The sequence below is a fragment of the Nannospalax galili genome, unplaced genomic scaffold, assembly GCF_000622305.1.
Source record: "Nannospalax galili isolate Female #2095 unplaced genomic scaffold, S.galili_v1.0 scaffold648, whole genome shotgun sequence".
NCBI lineage: Eukaryota > Metazoa > Chordata > Mammalia > Rodentia > Spalacidae > Nannospalax > Nannospalax galili.
Window position 1 is genome coordinate 4994744 of NW_008360311.1, and position 23635 is coordinate 5018378.

General features: G+C 44.4%; 1 protein-coding gene across 1 annotated transcript in view; it reads left to right on the top strand.

The window, feature by feature from the left end:
- Flvcr1 (feline leukemia virus subgroup C cellular receptor 1) overlaps positions 1–14204 on the top strand; it is a 32212-nt gene extending 18008 nt beyond the window's left edge. Inside the window, 5 exon segments of the mRNA XM_029559461.1 lie at positions 4506–4616; positions 6275–6380; positions 6751–6862; positions 11163–11230; positions 11379–14204. Of these exon segments, the coding sequence (XP_029415321.1) occupies positions 4506–4616; positions 6275–6380; positions 6751–6862; positions 11163–11230; positions 11379–11453 (472 nt within the window). The 3' untranslated portion in view covers positions 11454–14204.
- Positions 14205–23635: the final 9431 nt, after the last annotated feature.

Consider the following 23635-nt stretch of genomic DNA (forward strand, 5'->3'; position numbering starts at 1 on the left):
GTTTGCCACAAGGAATTGGGCTTGAGTCCCCTGGGGTTTACTCCTGGCTGTTGCATAGGTGGTACCTGTACATAATAAGCCATCTTGTCTGCCTCTGCATTGCCTTGGGATAAAAGCCCAGGCAATCCTTGGTGCCCCCTAAGATGCTGTAAGAAAATAGGATCTTCTCTCTCTTTAAGGAGCATACGAGTCTGTATACTGTCAGAAAGCAATGGCCATGAGTTCCTTGAACTGAGCTGAGCCATCACAAGTGTGGACATATCTTTTTGGCTTTTCATCTGCCCCTGGGTACACTACCACTTCAGCTCCAAATCTGCCCCCTTCAGTGAAAACATTGTAGGCTTTTACTAAGGGCTCCCTGACAAAGAGCCGGGGAGCGTCCCAACAGAGGGCACGAAAGGAGGTCACCCATTTATGAGGGCCATAATGGCAGTCCAGATTTCCCAGGAACCCTTTCAAGGTTATGGCCACTCAGTTATTATTTCTGCAGAGCCATTCAAAATCCCTAAGCTGATAAGGGATAACAATTTTAAGAGGGTCTATGCCATAATATCTCAGAGCTACATCACATCCTTTCTCAATCAGGTCAGCCAATTGATCCGTGGGTGTATAAACCCATGGTACGCCTCCCAGAGAGGCATACACCCATTGAAGGGTCTTCCCATCCTGTGTAAGAACAGATGTCATTAGGGTCTCACTGGAGAGTACCCATAACTCAAGATCTTTACTAGGCATGTACCAGGCAAGTTGGGCTCGGTCCAGGACATCCTAGACTTTATGTAAGATATCCAGGTGTTGAGGAGCCAGGTGAATTAGTTCTGAAGGCTGTTTCCCTACCAGCAACTGAAACAGTGGTCTTAAAGTCTCAGTGGGAATAGGCATCCAGGCTCATAGCCAATTAATTTCTCCTAGTAATTTTTGTAGCTCTGTTAGGGTTACGGTGGGATTGACAGCCAGTTGTGGTTTTAAAGGACTTACTCCTTCCAAAGAGAGTATGGTTCCCAGAATTTTAAAGGGAGTAATAGTCTGCATTTTATAAGCAGATACATAGAGTCCGCCTGTCTGTAGACATTTTTGAGTAACCTTATATAACTCTTCTAATTGTTGGGGGCTTGGAGCTCCCAAGATTATATCATCCATACAAATGTACACAGTGGCATGTGGCAGCAAGAGAGCAGGCCACAAAAGGGTCTTCACATAGCTTTGGCAGAATGCTGGGCTATTGGCCATACCTTGGGGTAAAACCATCCATTCATACCTCTCATCAGGCGTTTTAAAGTTGGTGGAAGGTACAGAGAAAGCAAATTTTTCACAACTTTATGCAAGTCTTGCAACATTCTCCATTTACCAGAGGCTTTCTTAATAACAAAGACAGGTGTGTTCCATGGACTTACAGAAGGCCGGATGTGGCCCAACTGTAATTGCTCCTGCACAATTTCCTTTAAAGCTTGTAGCTTTGTCTCAGGTAATGGCCACTGCTTCAACCATACTGGTGCCCCAGGGGACCACCGGATAGCCAGAACCTGAGGGGCAGCAGCCCTTAGAATTGGGGGTGAACCCGGTGCTCTTTCTTTGGGTCCCCCCTGTAATTGATATGGCGAGACAACACTTGAGTTGTTAACTCAGGAAGCCTATCAGACTCTTCAAGATCCAAAAGGTCATCATAAAAGGCCTTGCTATCAGTAGTTATGCAGCCCTGAGCATCCCCCAAAATGTCCTATGATGTTGGTGGATAACCCTGCCACCACCAGGGGTCGCACCTCCCCTTTAGCTCCATCTGCATCCTGCCAGGTGAGCCATTCTTGAGTCTCCTCTGATGGGGTGTATCCTCCCACACCTAGGATTTGGGGCCCAGAAACCAGGTACCATTGTGATGGGACCTCCTCCTTTCTAAGAATGGTTCTATCAGCCCCCATGTCCACTAGGCAGTGACACATCGTGCCACCTATTTCAACATCCATCTTGGGCCTTACACCTGGGATAATAGGGACTGTCCAATTTGCCATAGGTGTTTCTCCTCTCCCAATCCCTCCCTGAGGGCATTGTAAATGTAGCCAACCATGGGGAAGTCCTCCTTTTGTCAACGGGGCTGGAGGCTGCCCCCCCACTTAGTTTAAAGGCTTTCCTTCAATATCAAATCTGGATTTACATTCCTTCTGCCAATGGAACCCTTTGCGACACTGGGGACAGGGCACAGATGGGGGTCTTTTTGATTCCCCACCTCCAGGCTTAGGCCGGTTCTCTCACTGAGGACAATTTCTTTTAATATGGCCAGTCTGGCCACAGCCAAAACATGGGCCTTCTATTCCTCTTTATGTCTCAGTCTAGCCTTGTACCCGATTTGAGTGGCTCTTACCCAGGAAGTTATAAGCAATGAAGTAATTAAACTTAAGTACTATTAAATTTTCTCTCTCTCTTCAATCTTTGATTCCCTCTGTATTTTCTTTTTCTTACATGGGTTAAGGCATGGGTCAGAGCCTCTGTTTGCATCTGTAAGACAGCAGCCAAGGCTTTGGTTTGCCCCCTTTGGGTTCCCACCTCCTTGGAGGCAATTATCCATTGTTCCATGGACCTGTCCTTAAGGCCAGCACAGGCTATCTTGTGATCAGCATCCATTTTATCCTATACCAGGAGTTTAGTGAATTGCTCCCTCAATAGGCCTGGAGGTAATTTTCACTTTAAGCTCTTCTCCACTCTGTCTATAAACTCATAGAGGGGTTCACCAGGCTTTTGATTAATTCCTGCAAGGGGGGATTCAGTAGGCCCCTCATCCCATTTTCTCCAAGCATTTAATCCTATGGCCCTGACCTGTTCTGTATATGGGGCTGGAATGCCTGACTGTTGCTCCCCTGTGGCATAACGGTCACTTGAACCAGTCAACATCCCAAAAGTAGTGGGGACCAGTGGGTTGGCACTTGCATTCCTCTCAGCCTGCATTCCTCCTTAAAGAGGGCACACCATTTAATACATATAGGGCTAGGAAGGACTGCTTTGGCGAGGTCCAGCCAATCCTTTGTAGTACACTGCTGATGAGCTAAGCCCTGGAGGAGAGTATCTACCCAGGGTGATCCCGGGCCATCAGCCACCGCCTTTTTTAATTCCTTTAAATCCTTCGCCTCCCAGGGATACCAGGGGTCAGGGTGTGCACCTCCTGGGTTTATGTTAATAGGATACACTTCCACCTGTGGCCTCACAGAAGCCTCCTGAGCAGGGTCAGGATCCTGGAAATGGGGACTTTTTTCATGGGTTTCAGGAAGCCCTGAAGCTGGCCAGGGCACGCCCGAGGTGCTGCTTGTTACTTTGGCTGCTTTTAGTTTCACTTCTGTTGCATTTCTGCATTCTTCCTCAAACCCTTCGCATGATTCCCATGCCGGGGTTTCTGAAGGCTCATCAGGAGGTGGCGCCAAGGGCTTAGGGCTCTCGGGCCAAAAGCATGCCTTTAAGGCCAAAATAATAGGGTAGAACTCCAGTGGCGGATCAACCCCCAATTGAACCTCCCTTTGTCGAGCCAGACATTCCACATGTTCCCATGTATCCCCAGTAAAAACATTAGCTCCAAGTAGCCAGGGAGTCAAATGAATCGCCTCTGCCCAAACCTTTTGAGCTACTGGATCTGACAGATCCAATCCCCTGCTTTTAAGCATATCTCTTAGTGCTTTAAGTGCTGGGTCCTCAGACTTAAAAGTTGTGTTACCCATCTTTCGGGTCTTGCTTACCCCGAACTTCCTCCGATTGGTCCCAATCCGTTCTTTCTTTCTCCTTTTCACCTTCCTTCGAGCACCACGCTGGGCACCAGTTCCAGGGAGGCTTGAACCAGCAACCCCGGCGGAGGGATGATTGGGGATGAATAAGCATGCTGTTCACCAGCCCACACCGCCTCCAGTATCGGGGACACTCAGATGCAATGGGGAGTCTAGTCAAGCAGGGACTCATTTATTACAGGTGTTTCAGAGCTTATAAAGGCACCTGGAAATCCCCCCCCCACACCCAGGGTGTGTCTTAAGGATGGTCAAGTGCTGATCATGCACTCCTCAGCAGTGCGGAAGTATTCTTCAGACTTTCAAAGCAAGCCAGGCCACGCCCCCAGTAACTTCCTTTCGGACCTATGCAAGGTGGGGCCTTTAGGTCCCCACAGGTCTGAATCTTGAAATATAGAGTCCTCTCCTGTCTGTCTCCATGTGGTGCCCTGTCCTGTCTGAGGTCAGTTTTGCCGCCTGCTGCTGCTGGACTTTTAGTCTTCAGAGTCCATGCGATGGTGGGTGCATTCCCACAGACTAGAAGGGGTGCTTTATTCCATAGCTAGAGTGGTGGCTATCCACATTATCTACAGACAAGAAGGAGTGGTATATCAGACTATGGATGGAGTGCTAGGTATCCCTGTTATCCCCAGCTGAGGGGGAATGGTTTGTTCCATGGAGAGAGTGGTAGCCAGCCACGTCATTTTCATGTGCCTTAGCAGAAGCAGAAAGGAAACGCTAACAATTTTGTTTTTGTTTTTGTTTTAGACAGACCACTCTGGTAGTTTACATTCTGTCTTTCATTGGAATGGTTATATTCACTTTCACACTGAACCTTCAATACATTATCGTGGTTTTTGTTACTGGTGGGATCCTTGGGTGAGTATCCAATGTGCAAGAGAAATGATATAATGCTATTATGATTCTGAAGTTGTGTCTCTGGTTTTAAAAGGCCATCCAGTGGTTTAATAGTTTGAATTCTGAAAGGTATGTTTTTACATATAAATGTATAATTCATCAGAACTATTTTTTAAAGTTTAAAACTTTTTTAAACTCAATGAAAATTGGATAAGCTTTATCTGATTATAAAGATACTTGACTTTAGGGCTGAGGCTATAGCACTCAAGGCTCTGGATTCTGTCATCAGCACCACCATAAAAAAGTAATGCAGGAGCTGGAGAGATGGCTCAGTGGTTAAGAGCACTGACTGCTCTTGCAGACCCAGGTTCAATTCCCAGCCACATGGTGGCTAGGAACCATCCTTAACTCCAGTTCCAGGGGAATCTGAAGCCCTCTTCTGACCTCTGCAGCATTCCATGACACGGGTGCACTCATATACATGCAGGCAATACACTCATACACATAAAAATGATAAATACTGAAAAAAAAATAGAGGGAGGGGGGAGGATGGAGAGATGGCTTAGTGGTTAAGAGCACTTGCTGCTGTTGTAGAGGACCTGGATTCAGTTTCCAGCACTCACATGATGGCTCACAACCATCTGTAGTTCCATTTCAAGAGGATACAACACCCTCTTCTGGCCTCCATAGGCACTGCATGCATGTGGTGCACATACATACATGCGGGGAAAACACATGCACATAAAATAAAAATAAAGCTTTTATAAAAAAGTTGGCTTCGAGGGGCTGGAGAGATGGCTCAGCAGTTAAGAGCACTGGTTGTTCTTGGAGAGGACCCAGGTTCGAATCCCAGCACCCACATGGCAGCTAACAACTGTCTGTAACTCCAGTCCCAGGGGCTCCAACAGCCTCTTCTGACTTCATGGGTGCACTGACCTACATGCAGGCAATACACGCATACACATAAAATATTTTTTTAAAAAACATTTAAAAAAATACAATTGACTTAGAAAACTAGAGGCAAATTTTTCTCAAAAAGAAAATTTCAGGGCTGGAGAGATGGCTCATCCATTCAGAGCATTGGCTGCTCTTGCAGACCATCCAGGTTTGGTTCCCAGCGCCCACATGGTGGCTAACAGTCATCTCTAAGTCCAGTTCCAGGAGATCTGATACCTTTTTCTAAACTCCATGGGTACTGTACACATGTCCATACATGCAGGCAAACACTCATATACATAAAATACAAATAATAAAATCAAAACTTTTTTTAAATTTAGAGATTTTTTTTTTCCCCAGTTCTTGCACTGTGAACTGGTGGATCAGTGATCGTTCTTTTTTTTTTTTTTTTTTTTTTTTAATTTTATGTGTATGCATGTAGGTAAATGTATCCATGTTGTGCAGTGCACGCAGAGTACAGAAGAGGCTGTCAGATCCCCGGATCCCCAGGAACTGGAGGTACAGACGGTTGTTAGCTGCCATGTGGGTGCTGGGATTCAAACTTGGGTCTTCTGGAAGAACAGTGTTCTTAACCACTGAGCCATCTCTCCAGCCCCTCAGTGATAGTTCTTACATTCACTTGGCAGCCACAAAACATTGGCTTGTTCAGTCATAGAGCAGCCTGGGGTCCTGCATACTGTGCCCCTCTGATAACCTGGCTATCTTTGGTCTTGCTCTCCTAGTTTCTTCATGACTGGTTACCTCCCCTTGGGCTTTGAATTTGCTGTTGAAATCACTTACCCTGAATCTGAGGGCACGTCTTCTGGCCTCCTCAATGCTGCTGCACAGGTAATCCTCTGCTTCCTCTTAAACCTGAGACCAGTAACCAGCATGGTGGTAGTAATCCCAGCACTTGGTAGGTGGAGACAGGAGGATCAAGAGTTCAAGGCTGCTCAGGTACATAGTGGGTTTGAGCCCTACCGGGATTGTAGGAGGCTCTGACTCAAAAAACAGAACAAACAAAACAACAGCAAAAACTGAGGTGATTATTTTCCATGCAGTCCACCGAACAGTGAGTTTGACCTTACTTTTATGAGTTTAATAATCCTGCTCTTCAGTGGTTATTTATAGAAGCTAAATCATAAAGTAAGTTAAAGTTCTGGGGGAAAATGTGTATTTGTTTTAAAGACATAGACTTAATAAAACTTATTTCTCTTAGATATTTGGAATTCTGTTCACATTGGCTCAAGGAAAGCTCACGTCAGACTATGGTCCAGAGGCAGGGAACATCTTCCTCTGTGCCTGGATGTTCTTGGGCATCATTTTAACAGGCAAGTGGCCTAGTATGTGCTCAGTTACCATCTGTATTGCTCCTTCTAGGTTTTGCAGAACTCTGGGGTTTAAAGTGAGGTTAAAAAGCAAGACACTTTCTTCTAAGGACTTACACCTGTCCCTTTGGTGCTTTCAAATTCACTGAGATGACTCTGCATAAGAGACAAAATCGTTATAACACAAGTAGTAAAAATGTAGTTGACCTCAGATCTCATTTGCTGCTCATTAGCTGTGTGACTTTAGACAAGTTCTTAACCTCTTTAATTATGTACAAGGAAAACCCAATTCAAGTCCTGTCTCTCCACTATATATTCACAGTACAGATCATACTGTGACCTCAAAGGGTTTGGAGAATTTTTCCCACCAGCAAGGAAGCATTTGGGAGTGGGCATCAGCTGGGTGTCTATAATCCATTTCAGTTCTCACACTGTACCTGGAGATAACTTCAGATTCCCAAAGCCAAAGATTCAGTGCCTGAAACAGCCGTATTTCAAACTGAGTTGCAAGGCTAGGCCTCTAAAGCTTGATGAACAAGTTGGGGTCGCTCACTCTCTCCGGCTCCATTGACTTGCTAGAGTAGCCAATAACCCAGGGAAACATTGGGCTTAGATTTGCTAGTTTATCATGAAGAATACAAGTAGTCAGCCCATGAAGACAGACATAGGCAGATCTAGAAGGTCCTGAGTACAGGAGCCTCTGTCCCCTGGAGCTGGAGCTGCCACCCTCCTCACACAGGGATATGTTCTCATTCGTCTGCTGTGGCTCTGCATGCCCCACTTTGCTGAAGTTCTCCAGACCCTGAGCTTTGGGTTTTTAGGGAGACTTCATGTAAGTGTGATTGCTAATGACTGAGTAAGGACACCTAGCATGGCCTGTCCCAGGATCTAGAGCAGGAGGCTTCTGGCATCATAAAACTTAACTTCAAAACAATAGGAATGAAACCAGCATGGTACCATCATGAAAAAAGACACATAAACTAATGGAACACAATAGAGAGAACCACACATCTACAGCCAACTGATTTTTTTTTTAATGTGTATGGGTATATTGCCTGCATGTAGGTAGGTGTACCTGTATTGTACAGTGCCAGAGGAGGTCAGAAGAGGGCATTGGATCCCCTGGCACTGGAGTTACAGACAGTTGTTAGCTGCCATGTGAGTGCTGTGAATTGAACTTGGGTCCTCTGCAAGAGCAGTCAGGGCTCTTACCATTGAGCCATCTCTCCAGCCCCCAGCCAACTGATTTTTAACAAAGGCATCAAGAGCCTACACTGGAGGAAAGTCTCTTTAGATGGTCTGGGAAAACTGAATGTCCCTGTGAAGAAGAATGAAATTAGAGCTCATTTCCACAAACAGAAGCGAGCAGCGAGCAGCAGTGAGCAATGTAGCCATGGTCAAGATCAAGGCTCAGGACCTTTGTAGCAAAGAGGAGAAACTGCTGAAAGAGTTGGTCAGAGGTAGAGCTGTTCCAGCAGCTGTGGCGCGTCCAAAGGCTCCAACATCCGAGTTGTCCAAAACTCCATCACTTGGGTCCTCCTCATCATCAACCAGACTCAAAACCCCAGGAAATTCTACAAAGAAACAGTACAAGCCCCTGGACTGAAGCCCGAGAAGACAAGAGCTATGTGCCACCAGCTCACCCAGCACGAGAAGCTGAAGACCAAGAAGCAGCAGCAGACAAGTAGTGTGCCTGCTGTGTGAGTGGAAGTCAAGGCCTGAGGTTGCCCAACAATGAGACACAGAACTAGCTGGAAAGAAAAGAATGAAATTAGAAGTCTGTCATCGCACTAACAAATTAACTGAAAGATGCCAGGCATGATGATGCAAGTCTTTAATCCCAGCACTTGGGAGGCTGAGGCAGGTGGATTTTTGTGAGATCCAGACCAGCCTGGTCTACACAGCAAGTTCCAGGCCAGCCAGAGCTACCTGTCTCAAAAAACAAGCAAAAATCAACTGAAAGTGAATCAAAGACTTACTATAAGACCTCACACTACAACACTACAAGAGAGGAAGGCACAGGGAAATGCCCCAGGACGTTGTGTGTAAGGAAGTTTGAGATGACTCCAAAAGTGTGGACAACAAAAATAAAAGCTGCCATGGGATTGCATCAAAATAAAAAGCTTCTACACAGCAAAGTAAATAACAGTGAAGACCCACCCACAGAGAGAGAGAACGTTTGCAGAATATTCATCTGACAAGGGGCCAATAGAAGGAAGTAAAACAGTCCAGCAGATAAAGAGCAATAGTTAAAAACAGGCGAATGAACCAGGCTTGGTGGCGCACGCCTTTAATCCCAGCACTCGGGAGGCAGAGGCAGGTGAATCTCTGTGAGTTCCAGGCCAGCGTGGTCTACATAGTGAGCTCCAGGACAGCTGGGGCTACAGGGAGACCCTGTCTCAAAAAAACCAAAAAAAAAAAAAAAAAAAATAGGCATATCTGAAAAGACACACAAATAGCCAAGTCTGTGAAAAATTGTTCACCATCATCAGGGAAATAAAAACTGAGACCACAGTGAGATGCCCAAAAGAAATGCATATTAATCACAGCAAAAAATGCCAACAAAGTTGTGGAGTAGAGAACTCTGTTCAGATGTTGATAAAAGTGTAAATGAGTATAGCCTCTGTGGAAACAGTATGAAGTTCATCAGAAACCTAGAAACAGAGCTGCAGTATTACCCTGCAGTTCCTCCAGTGAGTGGGTATCCAAAGAAAAGGAATCAATCAGTGTATCAAAGAAACACCTGCCTCCATAACACTATTGACAGCACCCAGCATGGGGAGCAACCTAACTCCATCAGTGACTGAGTGGACAAGGAGACTGTGGCCATAGACACTGACAGAATACCTCACTAAACTTCGGGAAGACATTGATTTTGGCTTACAGTGCAGAGGGTTTCTTGGCGTCATGTACTTGGGAAGAACATCATGGCAGCAGGAGTGTGGTAGAAGGTGGTCTTCAAGGCATCTGGGAAGCAGAGAGAAGACAGACTGGAGGCAGGAACAAGAGATCTGCAAGGCTCTGCCCCTAGTAATCTGCTTCCTCCAGTTAGGCTTCATCTAACAGTTTCTAGAACCTGCCAAAATAGCACTGTCAGCTGTGGACATAGGCTTGAACACATGAGTTTGTTGGGAGCATTTTATAGTCAAACCATAACAGACACAATAGAATAGTATCTGGCCATTTCTTTAAAAATGTTTTATGTGTATGAATGTATTGCCTGCATATATGTAAGTGCACCCATGTTGGGCAGTGCTGGTGGAGGTCAGAAGAGGGCATCACATCCCCTGGAGCTGGAGTTTCCGACAATTGTTAGCTGCCATATGGATGCTGGGAACTTAGCCCAGGTCCTCCGCAAGAGCATCCAGTGCTCTTAACCACTGAGCCATCTCCCCAGCCCCTTCCTATATTTTCTGTATGAGTAACTAGTGCTGTCATCCATTTAGCTGCCCACTCGAGAAAATTCTGGAGTCACCCAATTTTCCCTTCCATTTCTATGCTTGACATATCCTATGCAAGCCCCAGATCTTACTGGGTCTATTCTAGAGAATTCCTGAATCCTGTCTTGAATATCCTTACTCTTCATACATTGAGGTGCTTGCTCCGTCAGCAGCATGACCTCCTAGCTGGCTTCTTACCTTTGGCTTGCTGATTGTCACCCTCCACATGGCTGTTGGCATCACACTCCCTAATGTACAGGTCTGATAGCATTACTCCATGCTGAGCTACATTGTCAACTCAACATGACACTTGTCACTCTGTGCTCAACTACAGTGTAAACTCTTTCCTCAGTGTACGTGACACCACGTCCTGCCCCTTCCCCGTTGTGTTTCATTCCCCACCTATCGCAGAGCAGGCTGTGGTCTTCCTCACTACACTGTATGCACTGCAACATGCCTTCCTATTTGTTCTTGTCTCCATGACAAGTTCCTACTCATTTTTCAGAATCTTTTCAAGCCTTCCCTGGTTTCCTCTGACCAACAGGGATTTCTCCCTGTGCTCCCACTATACTTTGTGTTTACATGGTCCTCATATGGTGTGATGGTTGTTTACTTTGCTATTTTCTAAGAGTGAAGAATCCTGTAGGGAAAAGAATTTGCCCTTCATCTTTGTCCCTTTGGCTCCTTGGAGCCTATATTTGTTTGCTAATGAATGACTTGCTAATTGAGTTAGAGACTGAGGCATTTTCTCAGGCTTCAAGGGTAATGTTAGATATTTTAGCATTGTGCACATGTTAAATTTGATAATGCCAAAAAAGATTGGAGAAAATGACCAATTTGTAACTAGTGCTTCTCTGTTTCAGCATTAATCAAGTCCGATCTGAGAAGGCACAACATAAATATAGGACTTACAAATGGTGAAATTAAAGCTGTAAGTAATATTTTTATGATTATACTATGAAGTATACAGAGAGTACGTGTGAAACCATCTTAGCAATTTTTTTCTGAATCAACTGTTGATTTGTTAAATAGCATCTATCAGGTATGATTCACCTCTTATGTTCCCATTATTTTTACAGGTGCCAGTTGACAGTCCCATAGATCAAAAACAAAAAACAATTATGTTATCTGAGCAGTCAGAATCTTCCATCTGAAGAAGGGAAATCTGCCGCCCTCAGCTTTGAGATACGGCATTGTGGTCTTTTGGAGACCTGTGTGAACTGTGAGGTGGGTTTATGGTGGTGATGGACATTTATTTGAAAATTATTGGATAAACTCTGAATGACGTTCTTTTTTTTTTTCGGTTAATTTAAACTGTTTTACTTAAAGCCCCCATGCTTACATCATGTTAGCACTAGCATTTATTTGACTAGTGTCCATTTTCAGTTGTGTATTACGTGTCTGAAAGGAAGATTCTTGACATTTATTTTTCAGACGTATTCTACTTTTTACAGGGATCCAGTTCCTGTAAGACACATAAGAGTATGTGCCATTTATATCTAAACATATTCAGTGGGCCCAAATGTGCAGTGTATTCCCAGTTAGCCATCTTCCCACTGTGCTGACTGCTTGTCAGGCACCCCAGCACAGTGCAGTCCACCACCAGACTCCACTCACCCAGCAGGGACACTGCTGTTTTGGGTCAGGTTTCCACCGAGCCCTTTCTTACACTCTTGTTAAGCAGTGTGCTCTGACAGGTCCTGGTGTTGCTACAGAATGATTGTGTGCACAGACTGATGAGCTAAGGAGCTTCGCCTTGGATCCTTTCTGGGATGCCTTCCTTCACGGATAAATGCTAACTGTGTTCTCAGTCCAGGCTGAAGTGGAGTACTTTGTACCCATTCTCCATGTTTGCTTTCTTCTTTTTTCCAATATGTAACTTTTTCACAAGAAAAGTCACCATTATGTCACTAGCTATTCCATGATTTCTTGTATTTTGCCTTGAAGATTCCTGAGATAAGGAAATTTATAAAAACTTCAGGTGGGGTTGGAGAGATGACTCGGTGGTTAAGAGCACTAGCTGCTCTTGCAGAAGACCTGCTAACAACCATCTGTAACTCCAGTTTCAGGGGACCCAACACCATCTTCTGACCTCCATGGGCATTGCCCAACACAGGTGCACTTACATGCAGGCAATATACTGATACACACAAAATAATGAAATAGTCAACAAAAAATAACTTCAGCCCATTTCAGTTGTCTCCATTTAGTAAGGACCCTTGAAATGCTGACTGTCCTGTGTCCAGTGTCGTTTTTATGACTGTTCTCCTCTGAGGAGTACTGGCCCTTGCACATGGTCCGTCAGGTCTGGAGAATAGGAGTAGATTCTTTTCTTCACCTCAGAATGTATGCAGTCACCACTCTGTGGGGATCATCTGTGATTTACTTGCTCAGGGCAAGGATAATAGGACCAATTTTATTTTGACAGTGCCTATCACTGTGTTTTGTTTACAATGAGAATTTAAATATTGCTAATGTCCTTACAATAATGACATTTGATCAACCATAATATTTACATAATGTTTATGCACACAGAAAAGCCAATCAGGTAATGAATTTTCTTGAAGCAGATGCAATTTTGATTTAGGCAGAATGTATGCATTAATTTATCTTGATATTATATTTTTTTCATCAAATGATTATAATTTATTTGGAATCTGACACTGGAAAAATGTCACTGAAAGAACTTAATGTACCTAAGGCTCAGGAGCTCTTATTAGATTCTGTGTCCTGGCTGTGTTTCTGCCATGGTAACTCTGAAGATGTCATTTAATATCTCTGGCAGCATTTTCCTGATGCATGGAACAAATGCATTTACTCCAAACTCAAAGATCTTTTTAAAATATTGCCATTCAAAGCTGGGCATGGTAGGGCATGCCTTTAGTCCCAGCACTCGGGAGGCAGAAGCAGGCAGAGATCTGTGCGTTCAAGGCCAGCTGGGGCTACAAGGAGACCCTGTCACAAAAAATAAAATAAAATAAATAATTTTTTTAGAAATTGCCATTCATCACGGGATAGACCAAATCACTGTACCACAGGAACTTAAATCTAGCTAGAGAAAGATTTCTTGGACAATTGAATAAATAAATGTGATTGTTCCCTTGTAAAGGCAGGGAACTTTTTGTTTTGTTTGTTTGGCTGTTCAGGGGAAGGGAGACAAGGTCTCCCTGTAGCCCCAGCTTGTTTGGCCTTCATCTCACAGAGATCCGCCTGCCTCTGTCTCCCATGTAATGTAATATGCCACCATGTAGCCTTTTAAAAATCAGTTTGTAGTAGCTGAGACAGAATTTCTGTAATCAGTAACTTCTTTTGGTATTTACGTTACAGGATAAAATGACCAAAAATATACTGCCTCCCATTACGTAATTGTTTCTATTTCAAATTGTCAATGTTGTTTAAAATAATCATACACTTCATGAGTTCCTGAGCTTTTAACAAGTTACAGATAAAAGTTGGAATACTCATATCTGAGAAACATATGCATATGTTTTATTTTTCCTTATCTGGAAAAGGGATAAAATATGATGTAATAATGCAAAATGAATTAATTTTTTTTTGTATTTCGAGTGAAAGTTATGGATAATATATCAGGCAAGAATGTCATATTAAATTCTGTCATAATTTTGGAAGCTAGAGTAGTAATTATCACCTATGTCAACTTTAATCAAATTAGGAAGAAACTGAATGCTTTCAAAAGCTACAGCATTTATAAATTGTGTAAACATAGCTTTTGTCTTGTGACTGTTGGAGAAATGTCTTTGACAGTGTCTGTGTGAAATACTGTGTTAGCAACTGAGGTAACACTGTGTTGTGTCACTATTCCTGTTCCAGTTTGTGCTGTTTTTACAATTTATCTCCATGCTTATTATTTCAAACTAGAAATAAATTTATTTTTTTAATGCTAATTTTGTATGTCTTTTTCAAAACAAGCCCTGATACATGATATAATTGAAAAGTAGAGATATTGTAACATTTCAGAATGAGCCAAGGAAGGAAAGAAATCAACCATGGTTAGCACTCATCAGAAACCAAAATATTTTATTTTCTTAAAAGTAACTTAAGATGGGACTGGATGGAAAGATGGCTCAGCGGTTAAGAGCACTGACTGTTCTTGCAGAGGACCCAGGTTTGATTCCCAGCACCCACATGACAGCTAACAACTGTCCAAAATTCCAGTTCCAGGGGATTCAACTGCTTCTTCTGTCCTCCGCAGGCATTGCACAACATGGGTGCATTTACCTACATGCAGGCAATACACACATACACATAAAATAAAAAATAATAATAAAATATTAAAAAAATAATAGGGCCGGGCGTGGTGGCGCACGCCTTTAACCCCAGCACTCTGCAGGCAGAGGCAGGCGGATCTCTGGGAGTTCAAGGCCAGCCTGGTCTACATAGTGAGTTCCAGGACAGCTGGGGCTACAGGGAGACCCTATCTCAAAAAGACCAAAAATAATAATAACTTAAGAGCAGGCTGGGCGTGGTGGCACATGCCTTTAATCCCAGCACTCCAGAGGCAGAGGCAGGCAAATTTCTGTGAGTTTGAGGGCAGCCTGATCTACATAGTGACTTCCAGGACAGCTGGGGCTACAGGGAGACCCTATCTCAAAAAGAAAAAAAAAACAAACCAAAAAAGGCTATGCATGGAGGCGCATGCCTTTAATCCCAGCACTTGGGAGGCAGAGGCAAGCGGATCTCTGAGTTCAAGGCTAGCCTGGTCTACATAGAGTTTCAGGTCTGCCAGGGCTACACAGTGAGACCCTGTCCTAAATAAAACAAATAAAAAGCTGGGCTGGAGAGTTGGCTCCGCCATTAAGATTGTGTTGGGTTCCCAGCACTTGCAAGTACCTGTGACTCAGCTCCAGGGAATCTAATGCCCTCTTCTAGCCTCTGCAGCAAGTGCACTCATGTAGCTATCCACACACAGGCATGCATATATACACATAATTTAAAATAATAAAAATAAATCTTGGGGGCTGGAGAGATGACTCTTACAGAGTTCTTGGTTTGGTTCCCAGGACCTACAAGGTAGCTAAGAACCATCTGTAACTCCAGTGCCAGGGGATCCAGTGCCCTCTTCTGACCTGTGTGGGTATTGCATGACATGGGTACACTTATACACATGCAGGCAAACTATTCATACACATAAAATAAAAATAAAAGAAAATCTTAAAAAAATAAAGCAAGAGGGTGATGTCAGTAAGACAGAACATTGTTCTCTCTCAGAAGCATTTCTCACAATTCTTCATGAACAGGAACACTTCTTGGAGTCCAGGATGCCAGTGTAGAGGTTTAAACACACCGTTGAAGGAGAAAAATCTGAGAATAGATGCACTGAAAGAGGTGATCAGACCTGCTCATCTTAACGATATTAATTCCCCAGAGTGGCACAGCTCAGTGCCAAGAGAGACTCCATTAGCCCAGGAGTTCCCTAGCACCGGCCAGAGAGGGCGTAGCATGAATGCCCATCCCCAGGGCTGCATGGACGCTTCCTCACTGGCGCACTTCTCGCTTTCCCTGCCCAGAACACTGAGGTGACTGGGATAGCTGATGGTTGAGGACCAACTAGCGGCCAGGAAGGCCAGGGCCTGTGGCTGACTTCTCAGACCCCATCAGGAAGCCCGTTGGGATGCCTGGCCTCTGGACCATGGGAACCCAAATATCTCTGCCATACCCTCAACCAGGCTGGCTTCCTGAGCACAATCCACATAGGTAATAGCTGCAAATATTTTGGGCAAACAGAAGCTCATCTTGGGAGGTTTAGAAGGCACCTAAACTCAAACATTTCTGGGAAATGTGCCTCTTAGGAAAAGCAAACAGGAAGCTCTGAGCATCTACAGTGGCTTTTCAGGCTTGAGGGAAGATGAGGGAACAAGATGTGTGGAGCAGGTTAATCCATAGAAAGTGTCTGAGACTCAGAATCCCTAGTCAGCCTGATTGTAAATGCATTTCTCTCCCAAAGGCCAGTCAATAGAAACTGGTGGAGGGCACAGTGAGGTGGCACATCAGAAAAAGATGCCAACCTCCAATCCTGCTCCCCAGGACCCACACGGTCAAAGGAAAGAACAGATTCTCACAAGTTATTCTCTGACCTCCCCACATGTGCTGTGGTCTGTGTGTGCATAGACAAGCACATGCATGTGCACACACAAAATAAATTTTTAAAAAATTTTATGTATATGGGTGTTTTGCTTGCATGTATGTAAGTGCACCCATGTCTTGCCTTACCTGAGGACGCCAGAAGAGGGCATCAGATCCTCTGGAACTGGAGTTAGGAATGGTTGTCAGCTACCATCTGGGTGCTGGGAACTGAACCTGAGTCCTCCTAAAGAGTAGCCAGTGCTCTTAACTGCTAAGCCATGTCTCCAGCCCCATAAAATATTTTAAGTTGAAAAAGCTAGAGGAGGTGGCTTCTACAAACGCATAGACAGTGACGCAAGACTTGAAAGAATAAACAGTAAGCTGTGCCGGGGGCTTACACCTCTTACACGCAGTACTTGCAAGGCAGGAGGATTAAGTTTCAAGTCACCTTCAGCTTTGTGAGTTCAAGGCCAGCCTAGGCTATATGATACCCTGTCTCAAAAAAAAAAAAAGTTAATGATTAAATTTTAGAGTAAAAAATAGGGGCTGGAGAGACGGCTCAGCAGTTAAGAGCACTGACTGCTCTTGCAGAGGACCCGGGTTCAATTCCCAGCACCCACATGGCGGCTAAGAAACATCCTTAACTCCAGTTCCAGGGGAATCTAACACCCTTCTCTAACCTCCACAGCATTGCACAACATACATGCAGGCAATACACTCATACACATAAAATAAAAATATTTTCTAAAAAGAGTAAAAAGTAAAAGAACACAGTAATATTCCACTGACAGCTCCACAGAAATTGAGATCTATAAATTGCCTGGCAAGGAATTTATGATAATTGTTTATTTTGTAGTATTATAGAAATAGAAGCACATATTAGATGCTAAAGGATATTGCAATGTGATGGTAATTAAGAACTCTGAGTCAGGGAAAGCCTAGAGATAGAAATGGGAAAATGAACAGGAATCTTCCCCTGCCCCCTGCGGTTATCCAGGATAGAAGTCTCTGTTTTCCAAAGCTATCTCATTACTATACAGACATCTGTTGCCTAAGGCTTTTGCATTCCTGTAACCTTTGCATTTCTATTACCTTTGCCACCCTATGTTATCTTACTTAATGTCCATGTATATGTTATGTACCTTTTGCTTGCATCCCTCACATGAGTATAAAAACCCTCCAAAACTTGAACCAGGGGGTCTGACACCTTTGATTCTTGGTGTCAGTCCCCCAGCATCAAATTACACTTCCTCTCCTCACCTGACTTCAGCTGTTGGTCCCTGATTTTCCCGTAACATTTCTGGAGTTCCCCAGTGAGATCAAGTCACCATACCCTCATTGGTAACAGAGGCTGCTGCTCCTGGACCCTATAGCCCCCTTGGCCCCTGGAACAGAGAAGTTCACATCGCCAAAGAATTTCCTCTGGGGTCTCCTTCCAGGAGGCCAGAGAGAGCTGCATAGCCCCGGACCAGAGCCTCTCACCAGGCGAAGCGAGACGGAGACCCCAATGGACGTCCAAACCAGGTAATGGGCCCCAGGTTAGACAGGTGGAAGCTGGCACGAGCTGATCCCCCGCAGGAGGCTGCACACAAAGTCTTGATGTGATTCCAAAATGGCACTGGCCTCCAGTCAAGAAGGAATGGGGACCAGAACTTAACCTCACGGTGATTCTGAGGTGCTGGTCCCATTTAAGGTAAAACAGGAATCAGGCAGGAAACTGGGTGACGACTAAACCTTGATGTGATTCCAAGGTCCTGGCCCTTGTTTAGGTAGAACAGGGGTTTAGTGGGAATAACTGGGAAGCAACTGTCTTAAGCTCTGAATGATTGTGCGTGAATGTGAGCGTGAAAGTGACGGTCCCACAGCTCTGTGAGGCCACGGAATCTGGGCCTCACCCTGCGGTTCCACTGAGGCCGTGTAACCTAAATGGGCACTCACCTTCAGGTGACTGCACGGGGATTATACATGTGGCCCTAAGGTAAGACCCAGACTGTCCTCCAGGTGATGCTGACAACTTTAAACTAGGCTACACAGGAAATTGTGGCATTAAGATAAAACCTTCCAAGTTAAAAGCTTTCTGTGAAGTCTAGTGACTTGAAATCAGGCCGTGCTGGATAAGAATCCCTGAGCCCAAATGGAGGCTACCTGAACCCTAAAACCCAGCCTCATACTTACCAGAAGAGGGGGAGAACTGCCCCATAGCTATGAGGAGATTATGGAGGAAATTGTTCTCCGATCCGCCTTTAAAGGATGAGTGCCTACTTGCAAAGGCCCATCCTAATCAAACTCCTTGATTTTTATGTTTTGGGTGCACCTAGTTTGCATGGAATTATGTCGTGTATCTATGATAATCGTTTTCCATGTGTTTGAGATTTCATGCAATTATGTATAAGTTTTCTCATGTGTTGAGATCTCAAGTAATTCTGTCATGTGTGTCTATGATCATTGTCTTCGTATGTTTCTGTCAAAACAAACTGGCCACTTCAGTTATTTTCATTCATTTATTGTGCACAAAATTATTGGTTTTATTTTGCTTTATTTCAGCATGCCTAATTAAATACACATGCAGATTTATAAATAAGGTTATTTTGATAGTACATTCAAAGGCCTTATAAATTTGGGTAGCCTAAACATCTTTAAACTTATTGGACAGTCTCTAGGTCTATTAAGTGTTTCACAAAACTTTTAAGTGCTGGTTGTTTATACAAAACAGTATCTGAAGCCAGGTGGCACATGCCTTTAGTCCCAGCACTTACATGGCAGAGGCAGGTGGATCTCTGTGAGTTCAAGGCTAGCCTGGTCTTCATAGTGAGTTCCAGGCCAGCTGGGGCTACAGGGAGACCCTGTCTCAAAAACTGAAAAAACAGTATCTGAGCTGGTTGTTTAAGGACTGTATTCGTCACTTTTCTGCTGTGATAGACACTGACCCAAGCAATTTATATAGAGGAGGGTTTATGTGAGCTTACTGTTCCAGAGGAAATACAGTCCGTCATGGCGGGGAGGCGTGGTGACTGGAGGTGGCTGGAGGAGGAGCAGCAGAAGCTAAGCTCTCACACCATCACAGAGGCACAGGAAACGAGAGCTACTTGAGATCTGGCAAGGCTTAAGAAGTCTGTAAGCCCACCCCAGTGACGTGCTTCCTCCAGGATAGCCACACCTTCTGAAACCTCCCAAAACAGTGCCACCATCTGGGGACAAAATGTCCAAATACTTGGAGCCTGTGGGGGACATTTCCATTCAATCTATCACCAGGACCTTATTTGTTATACCTTTTGGGTTGGGTTTGCTTTCACAGTGTTTGTTTTAAACTATCTCTTTGGTTTGCTCACTTTGGAAGTATTTTGGTTTTGACATTTGGTCTGGTTTGTGATGCTTTCTGACCTCTAAAGGCCTGAAAATGGTTTGAGAAAATCGAACTCCAGTTGGTTATAGGTTTGATTTAATATATTAACTCATCTTCATGGCTGGAGATGAATTCTGGGACTGGTCTTCCTGTCTCATCCTTTTGGCCTTGTCCTTTTCCCTCTGTTTCCTGCAGCATGGCTCTCTATACAGGCGGATGTGGCCTGTTTCGGCGAGGGGTGCTTTTCATCCCTGGGAACACTGCTGGCTTAGATGTGGCTCTGCACTTTTCTCTCCTGGAACAACTCTTGCCTTTAGCTCTCATGTTTGAAGTCTGCATTGAACTGCCTTTATACTAGCTGTTCCTAAAATTTCTATTGGTAATTGAAACCAGGAATCTTAGTTTGGCTTGGATGGAGGTCTCTGATACCTGGAAGATCTCCGCCAGGCTCCTGGAGATGGCCGCATAGCAGTGATGCTTTTGTTTCTCTGGCTAGAGGACACCTGAGTTAGATGCAATAGCACATGGCTTCTTCTGGAGTGCAAGAACTGATCCCCAACATGGCCTGAGCCAGTCTCTTGCTTCCAGAACAGCCTGAGACAAAAAGAGACAACTGCAGTGTGTTCAGAATAACTACTTATAAACATTATTGTTTATTTTGTAAAAATTACCATGTACTTTTATGCATACACTGAACAACCTCTAGACCTCTCTGAGAATTAGCTCATAACTGTTCACTACAGTGTCTTCTAAGACTCTGGCAGTGATATGGTTTTGTGTTTATTTCCTTAACAGTGTTCCCCACACACCTTTTCCTCATAGGAAGCAAAAGACCACCCTGAGCCTGAGCTGTTGCTGCCACAGACTGCCAGCCCTGCAGACCTGGCATGCTGGCTCCTCTGACCCTGTGTGCTATGCACTTGTGCTCTCACCTCTCATTCTTTCTAAGTTCCCGCACACTACTGTAGGAAAGGGTTAACTGTAGACAGCTGTCATTGAATCAGACTCACGAAAACTCTGAAACCCATTTAGAAATATTTGCCGTATTAAAATGTAAATGATATTTCTGAAAATGCTTTCTTCAAGTGGAAGCCCTTATGTCTAGCATCAGTGTGTATGGCTTTGTTCAGCACAGCCATTTTGAGATGAGATTCTTGTGTGTGTGTGTGTGTGTGTGTGTGTGTGTGTGTGTGTGTGTGTGTGTGTATGTATGTATGTATGTAAAGTATTGGGGTTTTTAACAGAAAAGGATTCTGGGTAAAAGATTCAAAAATTTGAAAGACATGTAAGACTTAATATGCATCTCAACTTTTGCAAGTTTTTCTTTCTGACTATAACTGGGGATGATAAAGGCAAGCAGAGTTGTTGGCTGCCATTTGGGTGCTGGGATTCGAACCTGGGTTTTCTGCAAGAACAACCAGTGTTCTTAACCACTGAGCCATCTCTCCAGCCCCAGTACTGCTGTTTTTTAAGAGTTTCTTTTATATATATCTGATCAGAATTTCATCAAGGTACTCAGTCTTGGTTTTGAAACTGGTTTGTCATGACATTGTGTCTACCCACTGTATTCATTGTATGAGACTGTTGTAAATGTGTATCTTTATGTTTAATACTAAGGGAACAATTACTAAATAATTTACTAGATATCAAATTGACTTATAAGTAAGTTCTCATGTGAACTGAAATTGTTAAATTACAACATGGCTCCCATTACTTAAGAATATAAATTCATATTTAGAAATGATTGCTTCTGCTCCAGGATGCAATTTATCTCTGCATTTAATATGTCTTATATAGAATAAACATTTTCCAAGTCTATGTAAAACATCTCTAAACCTGTAAGGAGACTTGGTCATTTAAAACCTGCTTCAAGGCTTACAAGGACATCTCAAAGTTTATACATTATAATAATATATTTAAGATAATTGATCAAACCCAAGGAAAAGAATTGTCTTAACTCAGTGTGGTGGTTTTAGTGAGACAGGTCCTCTGTAGGCTCATGTATTTGAATGTTTGGGTCTCAGTTGGTGATGCCGTTTGGGGAGGTTATGAAACCTTTAGGAAGAAATATGTCACTGGGAGGGTTGGAGGGTTATAGCCCTGCCCTACTTTGTGTTCTCTGTTTTCTATGTGTAGATGAAAATGTGATCAGCCGGATTCCTGATCTTGCTGCCATGCCTTCCCTGCCAGAGGCCCAAGCTAGTAAGCAGTGTTCCTCCATAGTCTCTGCTTCAGTTCCTGCCTCCAGGTTCCAGCTTTGAGTTCCTGCACTGGCTTCCTTCACTGACGGAGTGTAACCTGGGAGTTGTAAACTGAAATAAATCCTTTTGCCCCAAGTTGGTTTTGGTCACAGACACTTAACTAATATGTGCACTTTGGAGAGGGAAAGAATTAGAAAGCTTAAGATTTCAGTCAAGCCACATGGTGAAAGAGGCAGTAATCATTAAAGAGATTCCTCCATTAAAGAGAGGCCTCCTGCTCTGCACGGGAACATTAGGAAAGGTGCCTGGAAGACAAACCTCTGCCCAACTAAGCCTCCACCCTGTGAAACAGAGCTTACGGGGTTGCTTACTCCTGGAAAGGAACTGCCTAGGAAAGGTTTTCACCAGCTTCAGAGCACAAAAGCGGCCACAACTGTGCTCCAAGGTGTAGCCAGACTTGGCAGTGTCATCCATGTGGCATTGGTTTTGGGGGCAAAAAAGATGTAAAATTGAAGGGGTCCTGGATTCTTCCTCATTTTCAGAAAGCCACTGAGGCCAGGAAATGTGTGGCAGGGGCAGACTCCCTGCAAGGAGGCCCTGAGAAACCACTTTGTGAAGTGGTGATGGTAAAGCCTGGATTGTGGGAGGCCCGAGATGTTGGAGATGCCAAGGCCAGGAGATAATACATGGAGTGGAACCAGCTCAGGAGAAGGGAGGTGTATGTTACAGCAGCCAAGCTTAGAGCCATCTAGGCCCTTTTAACCTGAAGCTCCAAACAGTGGATATGGAGCTACACGACTTAGTGTCTGTCCTGCTGAGTTTCAGCCTTGATTTGGCCCAATCTTTTCTCACTGTGCCACCATCTCTCCCTTTTGAAATGGGAATGTGTATTCTGAGTCATTGTATGTTGGAAGTAACTACATGAAAGTAAATTAACAGGGAGTCACCGTTAAAGATTGACCTTGAGTCTTTTCTAAAAATATTTTATTTAGCTCTGCTTCCCTGGGCCTGCATGACCTTCAGGCCTCTCTCCAATCTATGCTCTCACTCCAGGGTAAGTTGATCGCGCCCTCCGCGCCTTGACTCCCCCAGCCTCATTCACCCTCCCATCTCCCCCACTGGTCTCTCCTCCTAGCCTGGGTCCTGTCCTATTCCTTGTCTTGGCACCCCAGAAACCTGGGGAACCACCACTGCTGCCTGATACTTTGCATACAGACCAACTCAGTTCCTTCTTGGGTCCCAAGGGGTGCTCTGGGCCTGGCCCTGCCCTCACCTCCCTCTGCCTCCCTGGGTCTACACAACCCACCAGCCTCTTTCCTGGATGCTGGGGCTCATCCTTCCTCTTCCTGGTCCTTTGCATCCAGACCAACCCAGCTCCTCAGTGCAGTCCCCAGGGGCCCTTAGGGCTGCTTCCTGCACCCATCTTCCTTTGCATCTCTGGGTGGCATGGCCACCAGCTGCCCTAGACCAGTATCTTTCTTGGGCCTGGCTCCCAGGCCAGTCCAACCCCCAATTCCTGAGGCCAAAATCTTTCCTGGAGGGATCCAGACCTTAGGAGAAAGCCTGAGAGCATCTGATCCTCATCTGACTTGGGCCTCCATGGGAAATCCTGAAGACAAAAGCAATCTGGCCAATATAAAATGACAAGAGAGAACTGAAAGCTTAGAGGAACCAGCTTTTCATGCCCCAAAAGTAAACCACAAAGACA